Genomic DNA, 18,292 nt, shown 5'->3' on the forward strand with positions numbered 1-18,292 from the left:
GAAACTGTAGGCATTTGTTTTGAAAATCAGTAGATACTTTTTCAGCTTAGGTTACACCAGCGGTGCGCAAACTGGGGGGGGGGCGTGAGATTTTTTTTGGGGGGTGCGGGCGGTTGCATAGGCCCCGCGCTCTTCCCCAAGGCATTTCATTTAAGGCCGGGGGATCGCGTGAGGCCTCTGCAACACTCCACTTACCTTGATTCAGCCGGCTGTGTGACACGTTGCCATGGCAATGCGACGTCAAATGGCACCGCGAGACCATGCGACGTGACGTCACATGACCCATCGCCATGGCAACACAGCGTCAAATGACGCCGCGGGGTCATGGCGTGACGTCAGATGACCCACGCACGCCGGAAAAGCAACGTGGGGGGGGGGGGCGCGAGCACCGGGGGGGGGGATCAGGCAGGGGGGGGGGCGCAGCGTGAAAAGTTTGAGCACCCCTGGGTTACACCATTAAAATCGTTGGTGTTGTGGACAGTTGAATTTTTCAGGCAAAGTTCGAACTCAGCACCAATTTTATTTTTAAGCCTTCACACAATTGCCGAAGTTTGGGGGAAAACCTGCCACTCATCTTTTTAAAAAGTTCAAAAAAGTTTGAAAAAATAACAAATTATTGGAAAAAAGTGGAAATGAAAATTCACTAATGAACACTATAGGGCCTCTGCTATAAGTGTTCATTAAAAAAATCGCCGGGCCATTTAATTCGCCAGTTTTGTGAGCGTTGCTATCACGGTATTCAGAAAGCTTCAATTACCTGTGATAGCAAAATTCCCAAAACGGGCGAGTAGCCGGCGAAGTGAAGATCGCCTCTCTGAAAAGGGCTTACCAGGCGATTTCTTTCAGCTGCAGCAAGAGCTGCACAGATCCCTACGCAAATCTCGCCAGAGATCGATGTGTTTTAATATTAATTTTAATACTAGTGTAGATGAGCAGGGGGTCACCGGAGCAAAACCGTGTTGATTTCAGGGCCGGGGAACACCTGCTTCCCGAGATACAGGCCCCGTTATTGGTGCCGGTATCTCCTATGCATTTGATTCCCACGGTCAAGTGACGCGAGACATTTAAATGCATAAGAGATACCGACACCCATAACGGCGCCTGTATCTCGGAAAGAAGGGAGTCTCCGGACCTCAAATCAACGCAGTTCTGCTCCTGAGACCCCCTGCTCATCTACACTAGTATTAAAATTTATATTAAAACAGCTGCTACCCACAATAAACATTAAAAACACAACAACACTAATACCCACCTCCTCTACCCCCACATGATTGATACCAGAGGCCATGGGGGTCCTCAGGTGGTCCCCGTGGGTGTCTGGGGGTCCACAGGTGATCCCCGCAGATGTCTGTGGGCCCTCGGGTGTTTGGGGGCCCTCGGGTGGTCCCGGCAGTTGGTGTCTGGGGGGCTTTAAGTGGTCCCTGCGGGTGTCCGGGGGCCCTCGGGTGTCCCCACAGGTGTCTGTTTGCCCTTGGGTGGTCCCCGCAGGTGTCTGGGGCCCTCGAGTGGTGCCCATGGGTCCCTGCTGGCCTGTGGTACCAATCCTGTGGCAAAAAAAATGTGGAATACATTGAAATAAATACACCTCCTTTCCCCCCTCCAACACATACAATACAGTAATGGGCAAAATAACTATTATCCAGATATGGATTATAGCTCAATTGCCCATTATAAAATAAAACATTAGCCAGCCAGCATAAATTAAGTTAATACTACTTTCTACTTACCCCTGACATCATGAAGGGCATCCTCATCAGCATACTCCAGGTCCATGTCCCTGTTGCCAGAAAGAATACAAGAAAAAAAATACAATCTAATAGCCCCTAACCCCTTAATCAACATAGTGGTTAATAACCATTATAGTAATTAAGGGGGTTAACCCACCCTCCCCTGCTACCCAACCGGGAGGCCTAACTACCAACCCCGGGACTACTATACCCACCCTCTACCCATTGATTGGCATAGTGGTACATCACACCCATATAATATGGGCATGATAAGCCACTATAGCAGTCAATGGTCACCCTAATAAAAAAGCATGAAGGCCAAAAAAACACAATAATAAAAGATATAGTCAAGCACCTAAATACCCCACCTGAGGACCCCCAGACACACGCGGGGACCACCTGAGGACCCCCGGACACCCACGGCCTCTGGTATCAATCATGTGGGGGTCGAGGAGGTGGGTATTAGTGCTGTTATGTTTTTAATGTTTATTGTGAGTAGCGGCAGTGGGTGAAGGGGGTATTTGGCTCTTGCTTAGCAGTTAGCCACAAAGGTAATGAATTTGCCTGTAAATGCATTTCTATTGCATGTGATTCATGCCAGGGGTCTCCGGTGCTGATATGAATGGGTATCATCTCATGAGACTCCCGGCATCAATCCGATGCAGAAAAAATGCTTTTTTTCTTCTTCTAAATCCTGTCTCACCGCCTCTTAGCAGCTTCTCACAAGCCTCGCCAAATTTTCCTGGCGTGAGGATTTGGGGAGAAACTCGCCATTCTAGAGCCGCGATTCGCCTCGATAAGGTAATCACGCTACTAGAATTGCACGAGTTTCAGAACCTGCCAATAAGTGGCTTATCACCGGTCACCCAGCGATTTTTTTATGACGGCTGAAAAATTTGTTGATCCATGCCTTTATCGCCCACTTATCGAGGCTTAATGAATAGCAGTAGGCATTTGGGCCGATAAGTGCTCAATAAGTGGCTTATCGAGGCTTATAGAATAGGCCCCTATGTCACCACACCCTATCCCCCTTCCTGCCCCCTTATCCAAATAATACAGACAAGAGGGGAAGGTGCTACAGGTGCTTAGAATTTGAAAAGTTGTAAGGCAATGATAGCTACACAAATAAGATCAATAGGCTCCAGTGAACACTCAAATACAGTCCAAAATACCAAAAATTTATTATTACACCATGTACATAGATATAGCATAAAATGAAACATACTGTACAGATGTAAAAAGACTTACTCTTTATGTTGCCATGGCCAGGACGGATTAATGCGGTGGGGGCGGTCCGATCGAGAAGCATGGACCCCCCCAGCGTGATCACGGCAGACACTGTCCCCAGCACAGACGACTTTTGCTTTTTCGGCCGTGGCGCTGGGGAAAGTAAGTCATGCTCTATCTGTACAAAGATATCTAATAAATCAAAAATATATGTACAGACGGGATAAGGGGAGGCAGAACCCCTTAAAAAGAGACACTTAAAAAAGGGCTACTCATTTTCGGAAAAAAAATAGATTCTCCAATGAAATTGGACAATTTTGCTAGAAATGTTTGGTTTAAATGTTTGATCAAAAAAACGTGAACTGAGTTTCTGTAAGTTACCCATCACTAGTTGAGGACATTTGTATACCCAGGGCTCTAAAAACCAACTTGTCCACTTACCCAGAACTAATGGAAAATTGGGGGTGACTTGTAAAGCTGAATGTCTGCGGCTGTGGCACAACCTCCTGTCAATCATCACTTTGTTTCCCGAAATCTCATCCCATAATGCCTTGCATGATGCTATGCATCACCATAGACTTTCCTGTGCTGGCCCTCGTGGTTAATGAGTAGCTTTTCACAGTGGGCCGGTGCTGGTAACAATTTTTGGTACATACTGTACACATACATATTTGTAAGCTTCTACCAGCAGTCATTAGACACATGGTAACTTCAGTTTTTATTTAAGAACTTGATTTTATTTATGTTTAAGCCAGATGTAAGATTATAGAACGTGTATCCAAATGGTTTGGATTTACATTCTCTTTATCAAACGCAGCATCAGAGTTCCCATTTTCTCGTATTTGTTTTTGAATAATAGATTAAAGACATTATTCTGTAAACTGCGGTGGTGATGATCCGGCACTATTGCAGTTTATAGAATAGGGGCCTAAGAAGTATAACAGATTGACAATTAACTGGAGATTGCCACTATATAACATGGGTACAGCCTACTTTGAAATGTTTGCTTAGGAGCTATGTACAGTAGTAAAGATGGGACTCATTCGAATCTGCCATTGGATACAATCTGGGTAGATTTTTACGAATCCGCACTCAGATTCCATATTGAATCCAAAATCTGCACCATGGTTGTTAAAAATCTGCTCCCCCCCCCCCCAATTTAATCTGAGTGCATATTAATAACAATCTGACCACAAATTATTAATCAACCGTGTGGATTGTCAATAATAGCAAAAAAGACTGAGCCACTGATTGAGCTACCCGTGCTGAAGCAGGGATATCCTGAAAACCTGACCTGTTGGTGGTCCTTGAGGACTGGAGTTTCCTACCCCCGCTCTACAGCGTGTACAATTCTATTTTTGGTGCCTGATGGAGATAAGATTCATTTGCCCAATGTCGGGTTTTTACCACACAGTTACTTCTTGATTCATTGTATAATTTCTAGCATTAACTTGACCAAATAGTCTTAGGTCAAAAATGTACACCTACCCTGTACCCTGTACAAATAGAGATGCAAAATTGAAGAAGAAAAAAAAACTCCAGAAATTAACTGACATGCTTGGCTCTCAAAATTGCAATGCAGTCATTATAACATACATGTGAAAAACTTGCCATTACATATTATATTACTTTTTTTGTGAATATTTTCGGGAGGTTTTTGGTTTCTGTAAATGTCCATGTTTGACACATGTTATGCTTAAGATTGATTATGAAAATCAATCAGTCAATAGCGAAAAAGCACTCACATGGGAGTTACTGTGATGTCTTTTTAATGGATCAATCTGCTATGCTTGATATTTTTTTACATCTCCTTTTTCAACATGGATGGGGAGCAAGCGCTCCCCGAATCTGAACCTTGTTTTAGTTCAGCTCAGGAAACCCCCTGGCTCAAGAGATACTTTCCAGGAAAGGTACCATCTCCTCCATGGAAAAACAAAATGGCGATAGGAAGACGCAACTCCACCTGCAGAGGCTTCCTATTGGCTAGTGTGACAAGCGAGTTTTTAAATATGCAGAAGTAATGGTGCTACCTTTCCCGGTATGTATCTCAGAAATTGGGTGATCGCCGGAGCTGAAATCAATGCGGTTCAGCTCTGGGAATCTTCTGCTTTCCATCCATGGAGTCGAAAATGGAGGTTAGGGGAGAGCTGCACCTTTACACATAATAGTTTACCATCAGTGCCTGTAAGCTTAAAAAAGTTCTGATTTAGGAAATCAACTAAACCGCGTTTATGTTTTTGTTTCAATTTAGAGCCTGGCTAAGCTGACCGATGGATTCAGGAACAGCTGTTGCATTTCGGACTCCCTGCAAAATATCCAACACAATTCAAGCTCGCTCAGTGACTCGTGTTTACCTCAGCAATACTGTGATGCCTGCTCACAAACTGATAAAATTGGAGAGGTATTGCATGCTCCATAGCGTGATACTTGAATGACATCATACCAGTTTCTAGCAGTGCCGTCACTACTCACACAAGGATATACTTTGTCTTCCTCACAAAGGAGGCCCAAATATATTATGACTCAGCATTATAGATAATCCCTCCATTTTTGCAGGATCGGAACAAGCTTTTTGATCGGATAATTTGTTTGTTTATAGATTTATATTTGACCCGCCATGTTGAACACACCCCTTAAGGTAGATTCTAAAAAAAAATTAACATCGCTGCCAGTGCACTTTATGTTTTGACATTGTTGGAACTCAAGAAGCTATTGGGTACACGTATTAAATGCGGTTCCAACCTGATGTTCTAGTGTGGTCCAGCCACTGTCATCTGTGATGTTGTAGTCCAGGTCATTGCTACTTTAGGACACTTAAAACCAGTGTTTCCCATTCTTTTTAAACTGAGTCACTAAAATGTATGTGTTTTCCCTTAAGGGCCTCATTCTGTATTTATTGTACACAAAATGACCAACATTTAGAGGTTGTGTGCCCCAAAAATTCAATTTATGAGAATAAGGGTTAATATATTAATAAAGTTATTGATAGCGGAAACTGACATTCCTTTTTATCTTTTACTTTATTTGACTCTCCCTGTTTATTTGTCACTCTGTAACCTCCATTTTCTTTCCACTTCATGTATGTCACAGTATGCATGTCATGCCCTTGTTTGTCTTCTGGGTCCCCTAAGAGCACCAAACCCCTGAGTTGGGAAACACTGCTTTAAACGAAAAGTTGAGCCTGCTTTTTGAAAAAGAAGACCACCTTGTTTACCTAACCATAGTTTGATAGAACTGCCAATGACTATTCTGCACATTTCTTAAGTACTGTATAATGCAAGTTCATAATATATATTTTCCTTCCATACAGTTTGGCTTTGATGATAAATCAAAATTGGTGGATAGAGTAAGACTCAGCTGGCAGTATGAGGAAGCCAAAAAAAGGTAAGTAATGCCATAAAATGCTAACAATTTACATTTCTAGCTCCTACACAAATACAAGCCATTAGTGGTCAAGAAATGTTAATGGTGGCATGTATCGAAGTCTCCCAGCTGCAGAAGTAGGGCACAACTGGAGCAAAAAAACTGCACCAAATTTATCAAAGCCCCCAAAAAATCATTGGTCAGGCTTCACTAAGATGTGATGCAGGGCATCGCACCCAGATCCACCGTTAGATGCCAGTTACTTGAATGGCAACTAATACTGGATCGGGGTTTGCCCTCAACGAGTTTGTGGGAAGAAATGGGGAAGGAATATTTTTTTTTTAAATGTGCAGGGGAACTGAACTTTTAATAAACTAGCCATTTGTAAATACATTATTTTCTATGGTGATATACAGTGCTTCTTTTTTTGTGCAAACTGTATTGCCACATTCTTCATTTATTATGCATTCTTTATACAAAGCCATCTAGTGTTCTGTAGGGCGTTTGTCTGCAACCTTGTATATGTGTGTTCTACACTTTGCACGTCTGGTAACACTTTTCCTGTAATGGCATTGCGTGGGTGAGAGAATGTGCTGGGTGGAAGTCTTGTGAGTGCATAAATACATTTAAAAAAAAATAATAATAATAATCATGTTCTTTGTATATGATAATTGTTCCGTGATCCCTGATTTTCAAGGCATCATGAAATGCTTCTTAACACTTTAACGTTTTCCACTTAAAACAGTGTTTATTTAAAAGCAAACTCTGTGTTAGTAGTTATCACACTGGCCATTAACCAAATCTGGCATAGGTCTATATACAGTATTTCTAATAGTCATAAAAGGGATAAAAATTTCAAAAGACTGAGTCAAATAAAGTTATGTGCATTGGTTCCTTGCGCCAAGTATAACCCCAGATGGAGAGAACATTAGATGATTAGGGCACCATTAAATGGACTAAACCATAACACCGTAGCAGCATTCTTCTACGTTGACGTCAGTCTAGTTTTAACTTAAGATGTGATTTTTTTTTTCATTTTCCAGCACACACTGATGTGCAACAATTCAATAGGCCAAGTATGGACCTGCAATAAAATGAGTGTTAGAGGTCAACCATATATTTTCTCACATGTCCATGAACGCTTTGTAAATTGAATGTGTATAACTATTGTTCATTTAATGCAACCATTTATTATTATAACTCTGACTTTTCTTGTTTGTCTCTTATGTAACAAAAGTACCTGCATTTAATTGTACTTCTCAAACTGACTGTAAAATATTGTGATGCCCCCTTAAGTGGAGGCCTGTATTTAAGTAAAAAGGCTAGTGACCATAGTCAGTAGGGGATTATGGTGTATATTTACTAAACTTTGATCTACTATAAGACACCTTAATTTGAATTGGCAATCAGGTGTCTTCCAGCCTTGGAAGACACCTCCGGTGGTATAAAGGCCACGCATGTAGTACCATGTCGTAGGCAGCTCTAAAGACAAATTAGCCTCCCCTTTTATGCATGAGTAGAAACCTTATTTTGAAGTAAGCTACTGCAGCACTATAAAGATTATGCTTCCCTTTACAAAGCTCCATCAAATACATAGGTGTAGCTTAGGAGAAGCTCTTCATGCTGCAGGAACGCATTGGGGTTTGTTGAGAACTTTAAGTGCTCTGCCTCTGATATGGAAGGGCCCAGTGCTGGCAAGACTGCTCTTGTTGAACCGAGTCTGAGACAGAGCTGTCAAGGACTGCTCTGCATTCAGAAGCGCTTTGCAAATATCTGTAAGGTGCAACTCCGAAGCAGTTCTGCACTTGATGTAGCAGTAATAGTTTGAATAACAGGTGTAAACGAGACCTTTGTCCAAAAGGCATCAGCAAAGTTAATACTGTAGTGCATATATATTCTGCTTCAAGGAGCATGGAGTAACATATTGTTTTTTTTTTTAATCCCGGTGGGGTTTGCTAATAGGAATAGCTTTTGTATACTTATGCGTTTATATTAATATATTTTGTGTATATATACAGTTGTGTGAAAAATAAAGTACACCCTCGTTGAATTCTATGGTTTTACATTTTAGGACATAATAACAATCATCTGTTCCTTAGCAGGTCTTAAAATTAGGTAAATACAACCTCAGATGAACAACAACACATGACATATTACACCGTGATGATTTATTTAACAAAAATAAAGCCAAAATGGAGAAGCTATGTGTAAAAAACTAAGTACACCCTTACTGCTTCCATAGGAATTAATATGCTAAGTAGCAGACAGGTGCTGCTAATCAAGTGTCCTTGATTAAATGATCATCAGCAAGTGTGACCATCTCTATAAAAGCCGAAGTTTTAGCAGTTTGCTGGTCTGGAGCATTCAGGTGTGTGTTAACACAATGCCAAGGAGGACAGACATCAGCAATGATCTCAGAGAAGCCATTGTTGCTGCCCATCAATCTGTGAAGGGTTATAAGGCCATTTCCAAACAATTTAAAATCCATCATTCTACAGTAAGAAAGATTATTCAAAAGTGGAAAACACACCCCAATGTCAGACCGTGCAATGCTCAGAGAAATTGCAAAAAACCCAAGAGTTACATCTCAGACTCTACAGGCCTCAGTTACCATGTTAAATGTTAAAGTTCATGACAGTACAATTAGAAAATGATTGAACAAGTATGGTTTGTTTGGAAGGGTTGCCAGGAGAAAGCCTCTTCTCTCTAAAAAGAACATGGCAGCACGGCTTAGGTTTGCAAAGTTGCATCTGAACAAACCACAAGACTTCTGGAACAATGTCCTTTGGACAGACGAGACCAAGTGGAAATGTTTAGCCATAATGCACAGCGCCACGTTTGGTGAAAACCAAACACAGCATATCAGCACAAACACCTCATACCAACTGTCAAGCACGGTGGTGGAGGGGTGATGATTTGGACTTGTTTTGCAGCCACAGGACCTGGGAACCTTGCAGTCATTAAGTCAACCATGAACTCCTCTGTATACCAAAGTATTCTAGAGTCAAATTTGAGGCCATCTGTCAGATAGCTAAAGCTTGGCCGATTTGGGTCATGCAACAGGACAATGATCCCAAGCACACCAGTAAATTTACAACAGAATGGCTGGGGAAAAAAAGAATCAAGGTGTTGCAATGGTCCAGTCAAAGTCCTTGACCTCAACCTGATTGAAATACTGTGGCTGGACCTTAAGAGAGATGTGCATACCTGTGCTGGGGCGGGGCTGTCCTGAGGGCCTGACCTGTTGGGGTGGGAGGGGGGGGAGAGGCTTGGGGACTGGAGTTGTGCACCCCTACCTTAGTACATCAAACCCCAAAGTGTCTTTAGGTGTTTAAAGGGACTCTCCAATGTACAAGGCAAAAAAATAATAATCCATCAGTGTAACTAGCTTCTTTAGCAAGCTCCAATCACACCTACAGTGACATTTGTATTTAAAGTATGTGTGTGAAGAAATGAATATGGCCTATACTGACCTGTGAATTTAATTATTCTACTTATGGTTCCCTGTGTTTAGATAGTGAGAACATGTAAAAAAAAAAAAAGCTGTGTGTGCTGAGCACGCGCATAGTAAGTGAAACTTCTTTGACTTTTGTCACAGAAATTGTATTTGTGTTGGTGATGTTTTAATTAAAAATCAAAATACAATTTCAGTTACAAAACGCAAATAAATTTGACTTAGAATGCGCGTGCTCGGCACACATCCCATGTATTAGCTATTTGCACTAAGTGTGAATTCCTTGTGTGTATGTGTGTCAGTGTGTGTGTATGTCAGTCAGTCAGTCAGTCAGTGTGTGTGTGTGTGTGTATGTCAGTCAGTCAGTCAGTGTGTGTGTCAGTCAGTGTGTGTGTGTGTGTGTGTGTCAGTCAGTGTGTGTGTATGTGTGTCAGTCAGTGTGTATGTGTATTTGTGTCAGTGTGTATGTGTAAGTCAGTGTGTGTGTCAGTCAGTGTGTGGGGGGTGTGGGTGGGTCAGAGTGTGCGGGGGTGTGTGGGTGAGTCAGTCAGTGTGTGGGGAGGGGTGGGTGAGTCAGTCAGTGTGCGGGGAGGGGTGGGTCAGTCAGTCAGTGTGTGGGGAGGTGTGGGTGAGTCAGTCAGTGTGCGGGGAGGGGTGGGTCAGTCAGTCAGTGTGCGGGGAGGGGTGGGTCAGTCAGTCAGTCAGTGTGCGGGGAAGTGTGGGTGGGTGGGTCAGTCAGTCAGTGTGCGGGGAGGTGTGGGTGGGTCAGTCAGACAGTGTGCGGGGAGGTGTGGGTGGGTCAGTCAGTCAGTCAGTGTGCGGGGAGGTGTGGGTGGGTCAGTCAGTCAGTGTGCGGAGAGGTGTGGGTGGGTCAGTCAGTCAGTGGGGGGGTGTGGGTCAGTCAGTGTGGGGGGGGTGTGGGTGGGTCAGTCAGTGTGTGGGGGGGGTGTGGGTGGGTCAGTCAGTGTGTGTGGGGGGGGTGTGGGTGGGTCAGTCAGTGTGTGGGGGGGGTGGGTGGGTCAGTCAGTGTGTGGGGGGGGGGGTGGGTGGGTCAGTCAGTGTGTGGGGGTGGGTGGGATCAGTCAGTTTGTGTGGGGGGTGTGGGTGGGTCAGTCAGTGTGTGGTGGGGGGTGGGTCAGTCAGTGTGTGTGGGGGGGGGTGGGTCAGTCAGTCAGTCAGTGTGCGGGGAGGTGTGGGTGGGTCAGTCAGTCAGTGTGCGGGGAAGTGTGGGTGGGTGGGTGGGTCAGTCAGTCAGTGTGCGGGGAGGTGTGGGTGGGTCAGTCAGACAGTGTGCGGGGAGGTGTGGGTGGGTCAGTCAGTCAGTGTGCGGAGAGGTGTGGGTGGGTCAGTCAGTCAGTGGGGGGGTGTGGGTCAGTCAGTGTGGGGGGGGGTGTGGGTGGGTCAGTCAGTGTGTGGGGGGGGTGTGGGTGGGTCAGTCAGTGTGTGTGGGGGGGGTGTGGGTGGGTCAGTCAGTGTGTGGGGGGGGTGGGTGGGTCAGTCAGTGTGTGGGGGGGGTGGGTGGGTCAGTCAGTGTGTGGGGGTGGGTGGGATCAGTCAGTGTGTGGGGGGGGTGTGGGTGGGTCAGTCAGTGTGTGGTGGGGGGTGGGTCAGTCAGTGTGTGTGGGGGGGGGGTGGGTCAGTCAGTGTGTGGGGGGGGGGTGGGTCAGTCAGTGTGTGTGTCAGTCAGTGTGTGGGGGGGTCAGTCAGTGTGTGGGGGGTGGGTGGGTCAGTCAGTGTGGGGGGGGTGTGGGTGGGTCAGTCAGTGTGTGTTTGGGTCAGTCAGTGTGTGGGGGGGTGGGTGGGGTCAGTCAGTGTGTGGGGGGGGTCAGTCAGTGTGTGGGGGTGTGTGTGTGTGTATGTGAGTCAGTGTGTGTGTATGTGAGTCAGTATGTGTGTATGTGTCAGTGTGTATGTATGTGTGTGTGTGTGTCCTGCCCCCCTCTCTCCTGACTCTCCCCAGCACACTTGTCCTCCCCCCAGCACACTTATCCTCCCCCCAGCACCCTTATCCTTTCCCTGCACCCAGACCCTTTCAGCAGTCCGCCCTCCCCCCCCCCATTCCTACCAGATCGCGGCACAAAGGAGATGGAGGCAGTGTCAGCGGGGGGAGAGGGAGAAGCGCGTCATCGTCAGCTGGAGCCGACTCGGAGGCTTCTGATGGTGCTGTGGGGGACGTGGGGGACGCAGCGCACTCATCACCCCCCTGCTCCCCCCCCCGTTACCGGAGCAGTTCTATGCCTCGGCCGGGGCATGCACCGGGAGGAGAGGCCGCAGGAGATCAGTGCCTGCATAGAGCCCCGGGGAGTAGTGTGGGCTTCAGTGTCCCTGTGAGGAGAGTCATGGCGTCTCGAGCGTCGCCATGACTACCGGGCATGCGCAGCATATCAATGGGCGGGGAACGGGCGGGGAATCAGCGGCGCCGTCACAACTGCGCATGCGCGGCATGGCAGCGGCCGGTAGGAGCGCTATCGCCGCCGCATATGTCACGATGTGTGGGGGGGGGGTGAGGCTCGGGGGGGGGGGGGGGAGCGATTAGGAGCGGCGCCGGCGGCTATCGACGCCGCATCTGATTTGTGGAGCGGGTGTGATGTCAGTGTTGGGGTCGGGCTGAGCCAGAACACAGCCCGGCCTCAACTGCCAGCACTGACGTCACATCCGTTTCATTTCTGTCTCCACAATTCTTTTTTGCCCCATCACGAATGAGGTGCCACTAAGGAAGTTTCACTTCAAAACCCAATGAAGCATATAGTTAACAAGAAAAAATCAATGAATTAAAAATATATTTAAAAGTAAAAAAAAAAAAAAGAGAGCTGTGCATAAACAAATGCCCACAAACCTCAATGAACTGAAGCAATGTTGTAAAGAAGAGTGGGCCAAAATTCCTCCACAACGATGTGAGAGACTGATAAAGTCATAGAGAAAACGATTACTTATTAAAGTTATTGCTGCTAAAGATGGTTCTACAAGCTATTGAATCATAAGGTATACTTAGTTTTTCACACATGGCTTCTCCATTTTGGCTTTATTTTTGTTAAATAAATCATGACACGGTGTAATATGTCATGTGTTGTTGTTCATCTGAGGTTGTATTTACCTAATTTTAAGACCTGCTAAGGAACAGATGATTGTTATTATGTCCTGATATATAAAACCATACAATTCAAAGAGGGTGTACTTTCTTTTTGACACAACTGTATATTAATGCAACAGGAATGCTGGTACACTTCTTCTGGACAAAAAAGAAAAAGACCTACAATATTTATCCATTTTCTTTATACAAATATTATGTAACGGTGTGTGTCCCACCCGGTGGGAGATTTGGCCATTACTACGTATGTGGTGCATGATACTTGCTGGTAACAGGAGGGCTGAGCTGTCCGCCGATGGTAGTGGGCACAGGATCAAGTTTCTGGGATACATTAACCACATGGTTCTCTTGCAGCGCAGCGCCTCCATCTGCTGTAGGATCCAGATAGGTGGGAGTATAACAGGAACGGTTTATTCTCTCACTCTGTACAGCACAGTACACTGCAGGGTTCTGCCAAATGCAGCAACTGTCAGCTACTCACTGAAGAATTTTACCAAGACCTTCACTACAGGCCAATGGCACCCACAGCAGTCCCAGCTCTTCCCTGCCCCTCTAGCAAGGGCAGAGGTATGGTACACACGCACTCTCTCCCGAGGGGAAGAGGACCAGAGAAAGCCCAATAATCAGGCTCTTGGCAGTGTGGCCTTTCTCTCTCAAGTGGGTAGAGGCACTATTAAATTTGGACGGCACTGCCCTTATGTACAGCTTGGAGGAGGGCAGCAGGTCTGTTCCATGATTGGACATGCTCAGGCCGTGTGTCACCGCCTCCCACTGTTAATCAAGTGCAGCTCCAGTGAGTGGAGAAAACCCATATTGACTACTGGCAGCCTGATTGTACCAGGACTTACTGCCAGGAGTAGGGCAGGTTAGTAGCCAAAGGTGGCATGGCTACAATTATATAGGTATTGAACATCCACATGCAGTAACTGTATCAACAGATCTAACTATTTGAGTTAGATAAGGATTCAGTGCTCCAACAATTGAGATTCTGAGGCAGGCAATAGAGCTCTTAACTGTGAACATACAGTAGCAAATTAAACTCAGAAACAAAACATAGACCTTTTGGTCAGAGGATTTGGAGTTAATATCGCTCCTTAATCTAAATGGGTATTGGTTGGTGATAGAACATAACAGAACAAGTAATGATATTGTTTGTATGTGTACTTGCATGCAAAATCACTTTAGAAGAAAACACAGAGTGGACCTACTAGATTTAAAGCTATATGTATAATGTGCATACATATGTATTTTATCAGACATACATGTTTTATAGATATTTTAAAATAAATGTGTCATCAATAGTTCAGATAGATGAGGTTCATGCACACAGGAGCACAGAATGTGATCTCGTCTGGAAAACAAGAAAAAGACCATCACGTAGATACTATGCCATGGGGCACTTGGAGTATTAGACCTCATGATGATGTGGCTGCATTATGTCATGGAGCACTCAAGAGGTTAAACATAGAGATATCAAGGCTGAGAACGGAACCATTAGCTTTAATCATCCCATATAAAACTCAGAAACAATCTGAGTTATCAAAATACAGAGTAGACGTCATTGTACAAATAATTGACTATAAAGAACCACTAACAGGTTTTCTGTGTTATACTGTATATACCTAAAGATGATTCAGGTAGACATCTGATTATCATTATTTGGAGTCAGGAAAGAATTTATTTTTCCCCGTATGTGATATCATTAGATGATGTTGCACTGGGGATCTTTTGTTTGCGTTCCTCTGGATCAAAATACTGTAAATTCAAATATAGGATGTACAGTATCTGTCATCTCAATTTAGCATAGGTGGAACTTGGTGGACAGATGTCTTTTTTCAACCTGATCTACTATGCAACTATAACCTTGCAGTTCTTTTCCCCCCCAGTATGCTGTGAAGCCACTTGCCACCAGCCAGAGTCCCTTGTTCTATTCATTTGAAGAGAGACGATCTGTTCTCCACCGCTGGGAAGCAGCTTCACAGAAATAATCGACGTACATGACACTGTAAAATAGGAATAATATCAGGAGTAAAAGAAAGAGAGCATGCTTCCTCTTTGTGGTAGATTTGCATTGCTATAGTGGGGAAATGTCTAACTTAGTTGCAGGAGTTCCTGATTTCCAAAAAGCTCAAGGGCAGGGAGGGGTAGAGGAAGTGGCTTGGGAAAGGCCAGCTTTCCTGCATGATTAGCAACTTAACTGGAAGTTGTACTGAGTGCTAAAGGTCACTCAATGAAAAAGAACAGGCGCTGATATCTAATACAGATGCTTTTATATGAAATTCTACAAGTTTGTCTTGATTAGATGCATTTTAAGACAGTAGCATCTATATATAAAAAAAAACACATCTGCTTTGTTGCTTCAAGGTACAGTTCCTCTTCGTATGTTCATAAAATATCTTTATAATTAGAACTGACTACTTTTCCTCGCTCGTCCGTTAATGTAATATCCTTCTGTTGCTCATTAATTTGAGGGAAATGTTCATGTTAAATAATAGTACTGGATATACTGTACAGTTCAATGTATGCAATGGTAGCTATGGGCTTATACACTCACCAAGCTCACAAAATAATTCTGATTATTCAGTGAGCTAGTTTTTGTATCACTTATGGAATATTTCACAGTGTAACGGTGTTTGCCCCACCTGGTGGGAGATTTGGCCATTACTACGTATGTGGTGCATGATACCTGCTGATAACAGGAGGGCTGAGTCGTCCGCCGGTGGTAGTGGGGACACAGGACTAGGCTTCTGGGGTTCATAACCTACATATTCTTTAGCAGTGCAGCGCCTCCATCTGCTGTAGGTTCCAGGGAACTGAAGGTGATCTCCCACGGTAGAACGATTACCTCTCCCCCCAGTAAGCTCACACACCAGGCAGTAGGTATAACAACAGGAATGGTTTATTGTCCTCACTGTACAGCACAGTAACAAGGCAGAGTTCAGCCCGATGCAGTCTCTCAGCTACCACTGAAGGATGGTCCCTGGGCCTTCGCTACAGGCCAAGGGCACCCGCAGCAGTCCTAGCTCTTCCCCACCCCTCTAGCAGAGGCAGTGGTATAGTACACACTCACTCTCCCCCGGAGGGAAGAGGACCAGAGAAGGCCCAATATTCAGGCTCTTGGCTGTGTGACCTGCCCCTCTCAAGTGGGTAGAGACACTACCAAATTTGGGGCGGCACTGCCCTTAAGTACAACCAAGAGGAGGGCACCAGGTCATGCCCAGGCCGGATGTCACCGCCTCCTGCTGTCACTCAAGTGCAGCTCTTTGGAGGGGGAAACCCCCATATAAACCACTGGCAACCTGACTGTATCAGGGCTTACTGCCCGTACAGGGCAGAATAGTAGCCATCAGGTGACCTGGCTACAACAGTAAAGAACATTTTCCAGGATAATGCAGGTATCATATATATGTATCTATGCACGCACGCACACACACGCATGCACATGTTGAAAGTATACGGGTATACTGACAGATTATGGAAACGTTCAGGCAATCACCAGGTGTAAATAATTTTCACAATTTATTAAAGCAATATTAATGTTTTGGGCACCCAGATAAGCACTTTTATCAAGACAATGTGCATATACACCACATACGCCTTATTCAGTACAGTGCCTTGTGACACGCCATAGAGAGCGCCTTAGAAAAACACCTAGATATTGTACTTGCTATGCAACCCTTAAAAAGTAATAACATTAACCAAAGGGAACTCAAAATAGTCCATAGCGAGCAGAAAAAATGATTTGTAAGAAATTAAAGAAACATAATGATTTTTTCCAACATCTGAACATTATGTATTCCAACAAATGTTTGTTGCTAAACCGGTTGTGTGTATGCCGGAGCAACAAAGAACCCTCACAAAGACGGCTTGGTACCAATGGTAAATATACTGTACAAATCAATAATGTTGAAACTAATAAAAGGAAAGGGACTCGACAAGCAATAGGGTCAAAGTAAGTAAAAATGAACTAGAGATTCAATTAATTAGCCTGTCATAGGCAGTTACTGCAAGTACTGAAGAATTGAATAAACAGCTATGGTAACCCGCCACTGATAACAGCACATTAAATAAAGGATCCGAATGAAAGAACAGAACCATTGAAGTTCAACGGCACACAGTTGTATAAACCACTCAAATATGTGTCTTTGTAAGAACAAACCACAGACAGATGACTGGGTATTACTTGGGCTCCTATAAGTTTATAATGGAGTCTATGGTCACCTCGAGTTTGGAGGATATAAAAAAAAAATCCCTTTGGTGCAGTAGTATTCAGGAAATAATCCCCTTTACAGTATCTCACGATGTAGGAGTAAAGCAGAACGATGACCGCCCCTGTAGGGCTGTGAAACATGATCAATTATCTTGGGTAGGGAGTGGCTGTGATAAAGAATGTGAGGCCAGTGGTTGTTCACCGGTTGCTCATTTTCCTGCTTCTTAGGGACTGCACAAAATAAATATTTTCATTTTCTTCATTTTTCACACTACACAAGATTGGCTTGTGGGCCGACTGCTACTACAGTATAAGATCATTTGCGTTTTAGGCTAAACTTTATCAATCTGGCCACGTTTTCTCATAATTGCTTTACAAAGTTTACCAAATGTTTGTTAAGTAAACTCTTCAATTTAAATAAACTGCAATTCAGTGTTAGCCAGGAAGGTAATAATCTGATACCACAGATAGCAATGTGAAATGGAGGACAAAGCAGTAGTTGTTATTCAGGGATTAGAATGGGCAAAATGCCTAGAACACAGCTATATACTTCACAAAGAAACTGGTAGTGGAAAAAAAAAGTTACAATTTTTTTTATACTTTATTTATTTGTTTTCTAATACTAGTAAAGGAGAAGAAGAGGTAGGAAACGGGGTACAGAAAAAGGGTCTAGAGGAAGGTGACAATGGCAAAGGATGGTAAGGAGAGGGTATAAGAATCATGGTTCTATGATATAAGCTTTGTATAAGTTATATAAAATGTATAATGAAACCGTTTCATATTCTGTGTAAAACACATACAGAAGAACTATGAAGCTATATCCATTAAATATATTGAGTAGTCTTCTGATATTGTTCCGCAGATAGTTATCATGTAGCCAGGTCTAGTAAATCAATGAGTATCTGATAGTACTAATAACAATAAGTATAAGATACTACCTACTCAAAGAGTGCAGGCAACCCACAAATACATCTCAGAGGGTCCAGGGCCAACCACCTTTAGGGGCCTATCCTCCACACACTAGAATGCTGTTTCAAGACCCAACTTGTGGTGCGGGGCCTTACCCAACGACGGCGGAGGGAGCCCACCTAGCTGGTCCAAACACGGAAGTTAGGCCCCAATGGAAGTTGGGCCAAACTTCCGCAATCACCGCCAGGGTGGACTCCCTCCGGCGACACCTCATAAGGACCCACTTCACAAGTAGGTCCCCGAGGGGAGAGTGG

The 18,292-nt window shown here is 44.4% G+C and overlaps 1 protein-coding gene across 4 annotated transcripts in view; it reads left to right on the plus strand.

The window, feature by feature from the left end:
• WWC3 (WWC family member 3) overlaps positions 1-18,292 on the plus strand; it is a 253,016-nt gene that overhangs the window by 175,732 nt on the left and 58,992 nt on the right. For all 4 annotated transcript variants that reach the window (XM_075589397.1, XM_075589399.1, XM_075589400.1 and 1 more), the window contains exons 7-8: positions 5,206-5,355; positions 6,265-6,338. In XM_075589397.1, coding sequence (XP_075445512.1) covers positions 5,206-5,355; positions 6,265-6,338 — 224 coding nt within the window. The remainder of the gene's footprint in view (positions 1-5,205; positions 5,356-6,264; positions 6,339-18,292) is intronic.

Source organism: Ascaphus truei, chromosome 3 (assembly GCF_040206685.1).
Source record: "Ascaphus truei isolate aAscTru1 chromosome 3, aAscTru1.hap1, whole genome shotgun sequence".
NCBI lineage: Eukaryota > Metazoa > Chordata > Amphibia > Anura > Ascaphidae > Ascaphus > Ascaphus truei.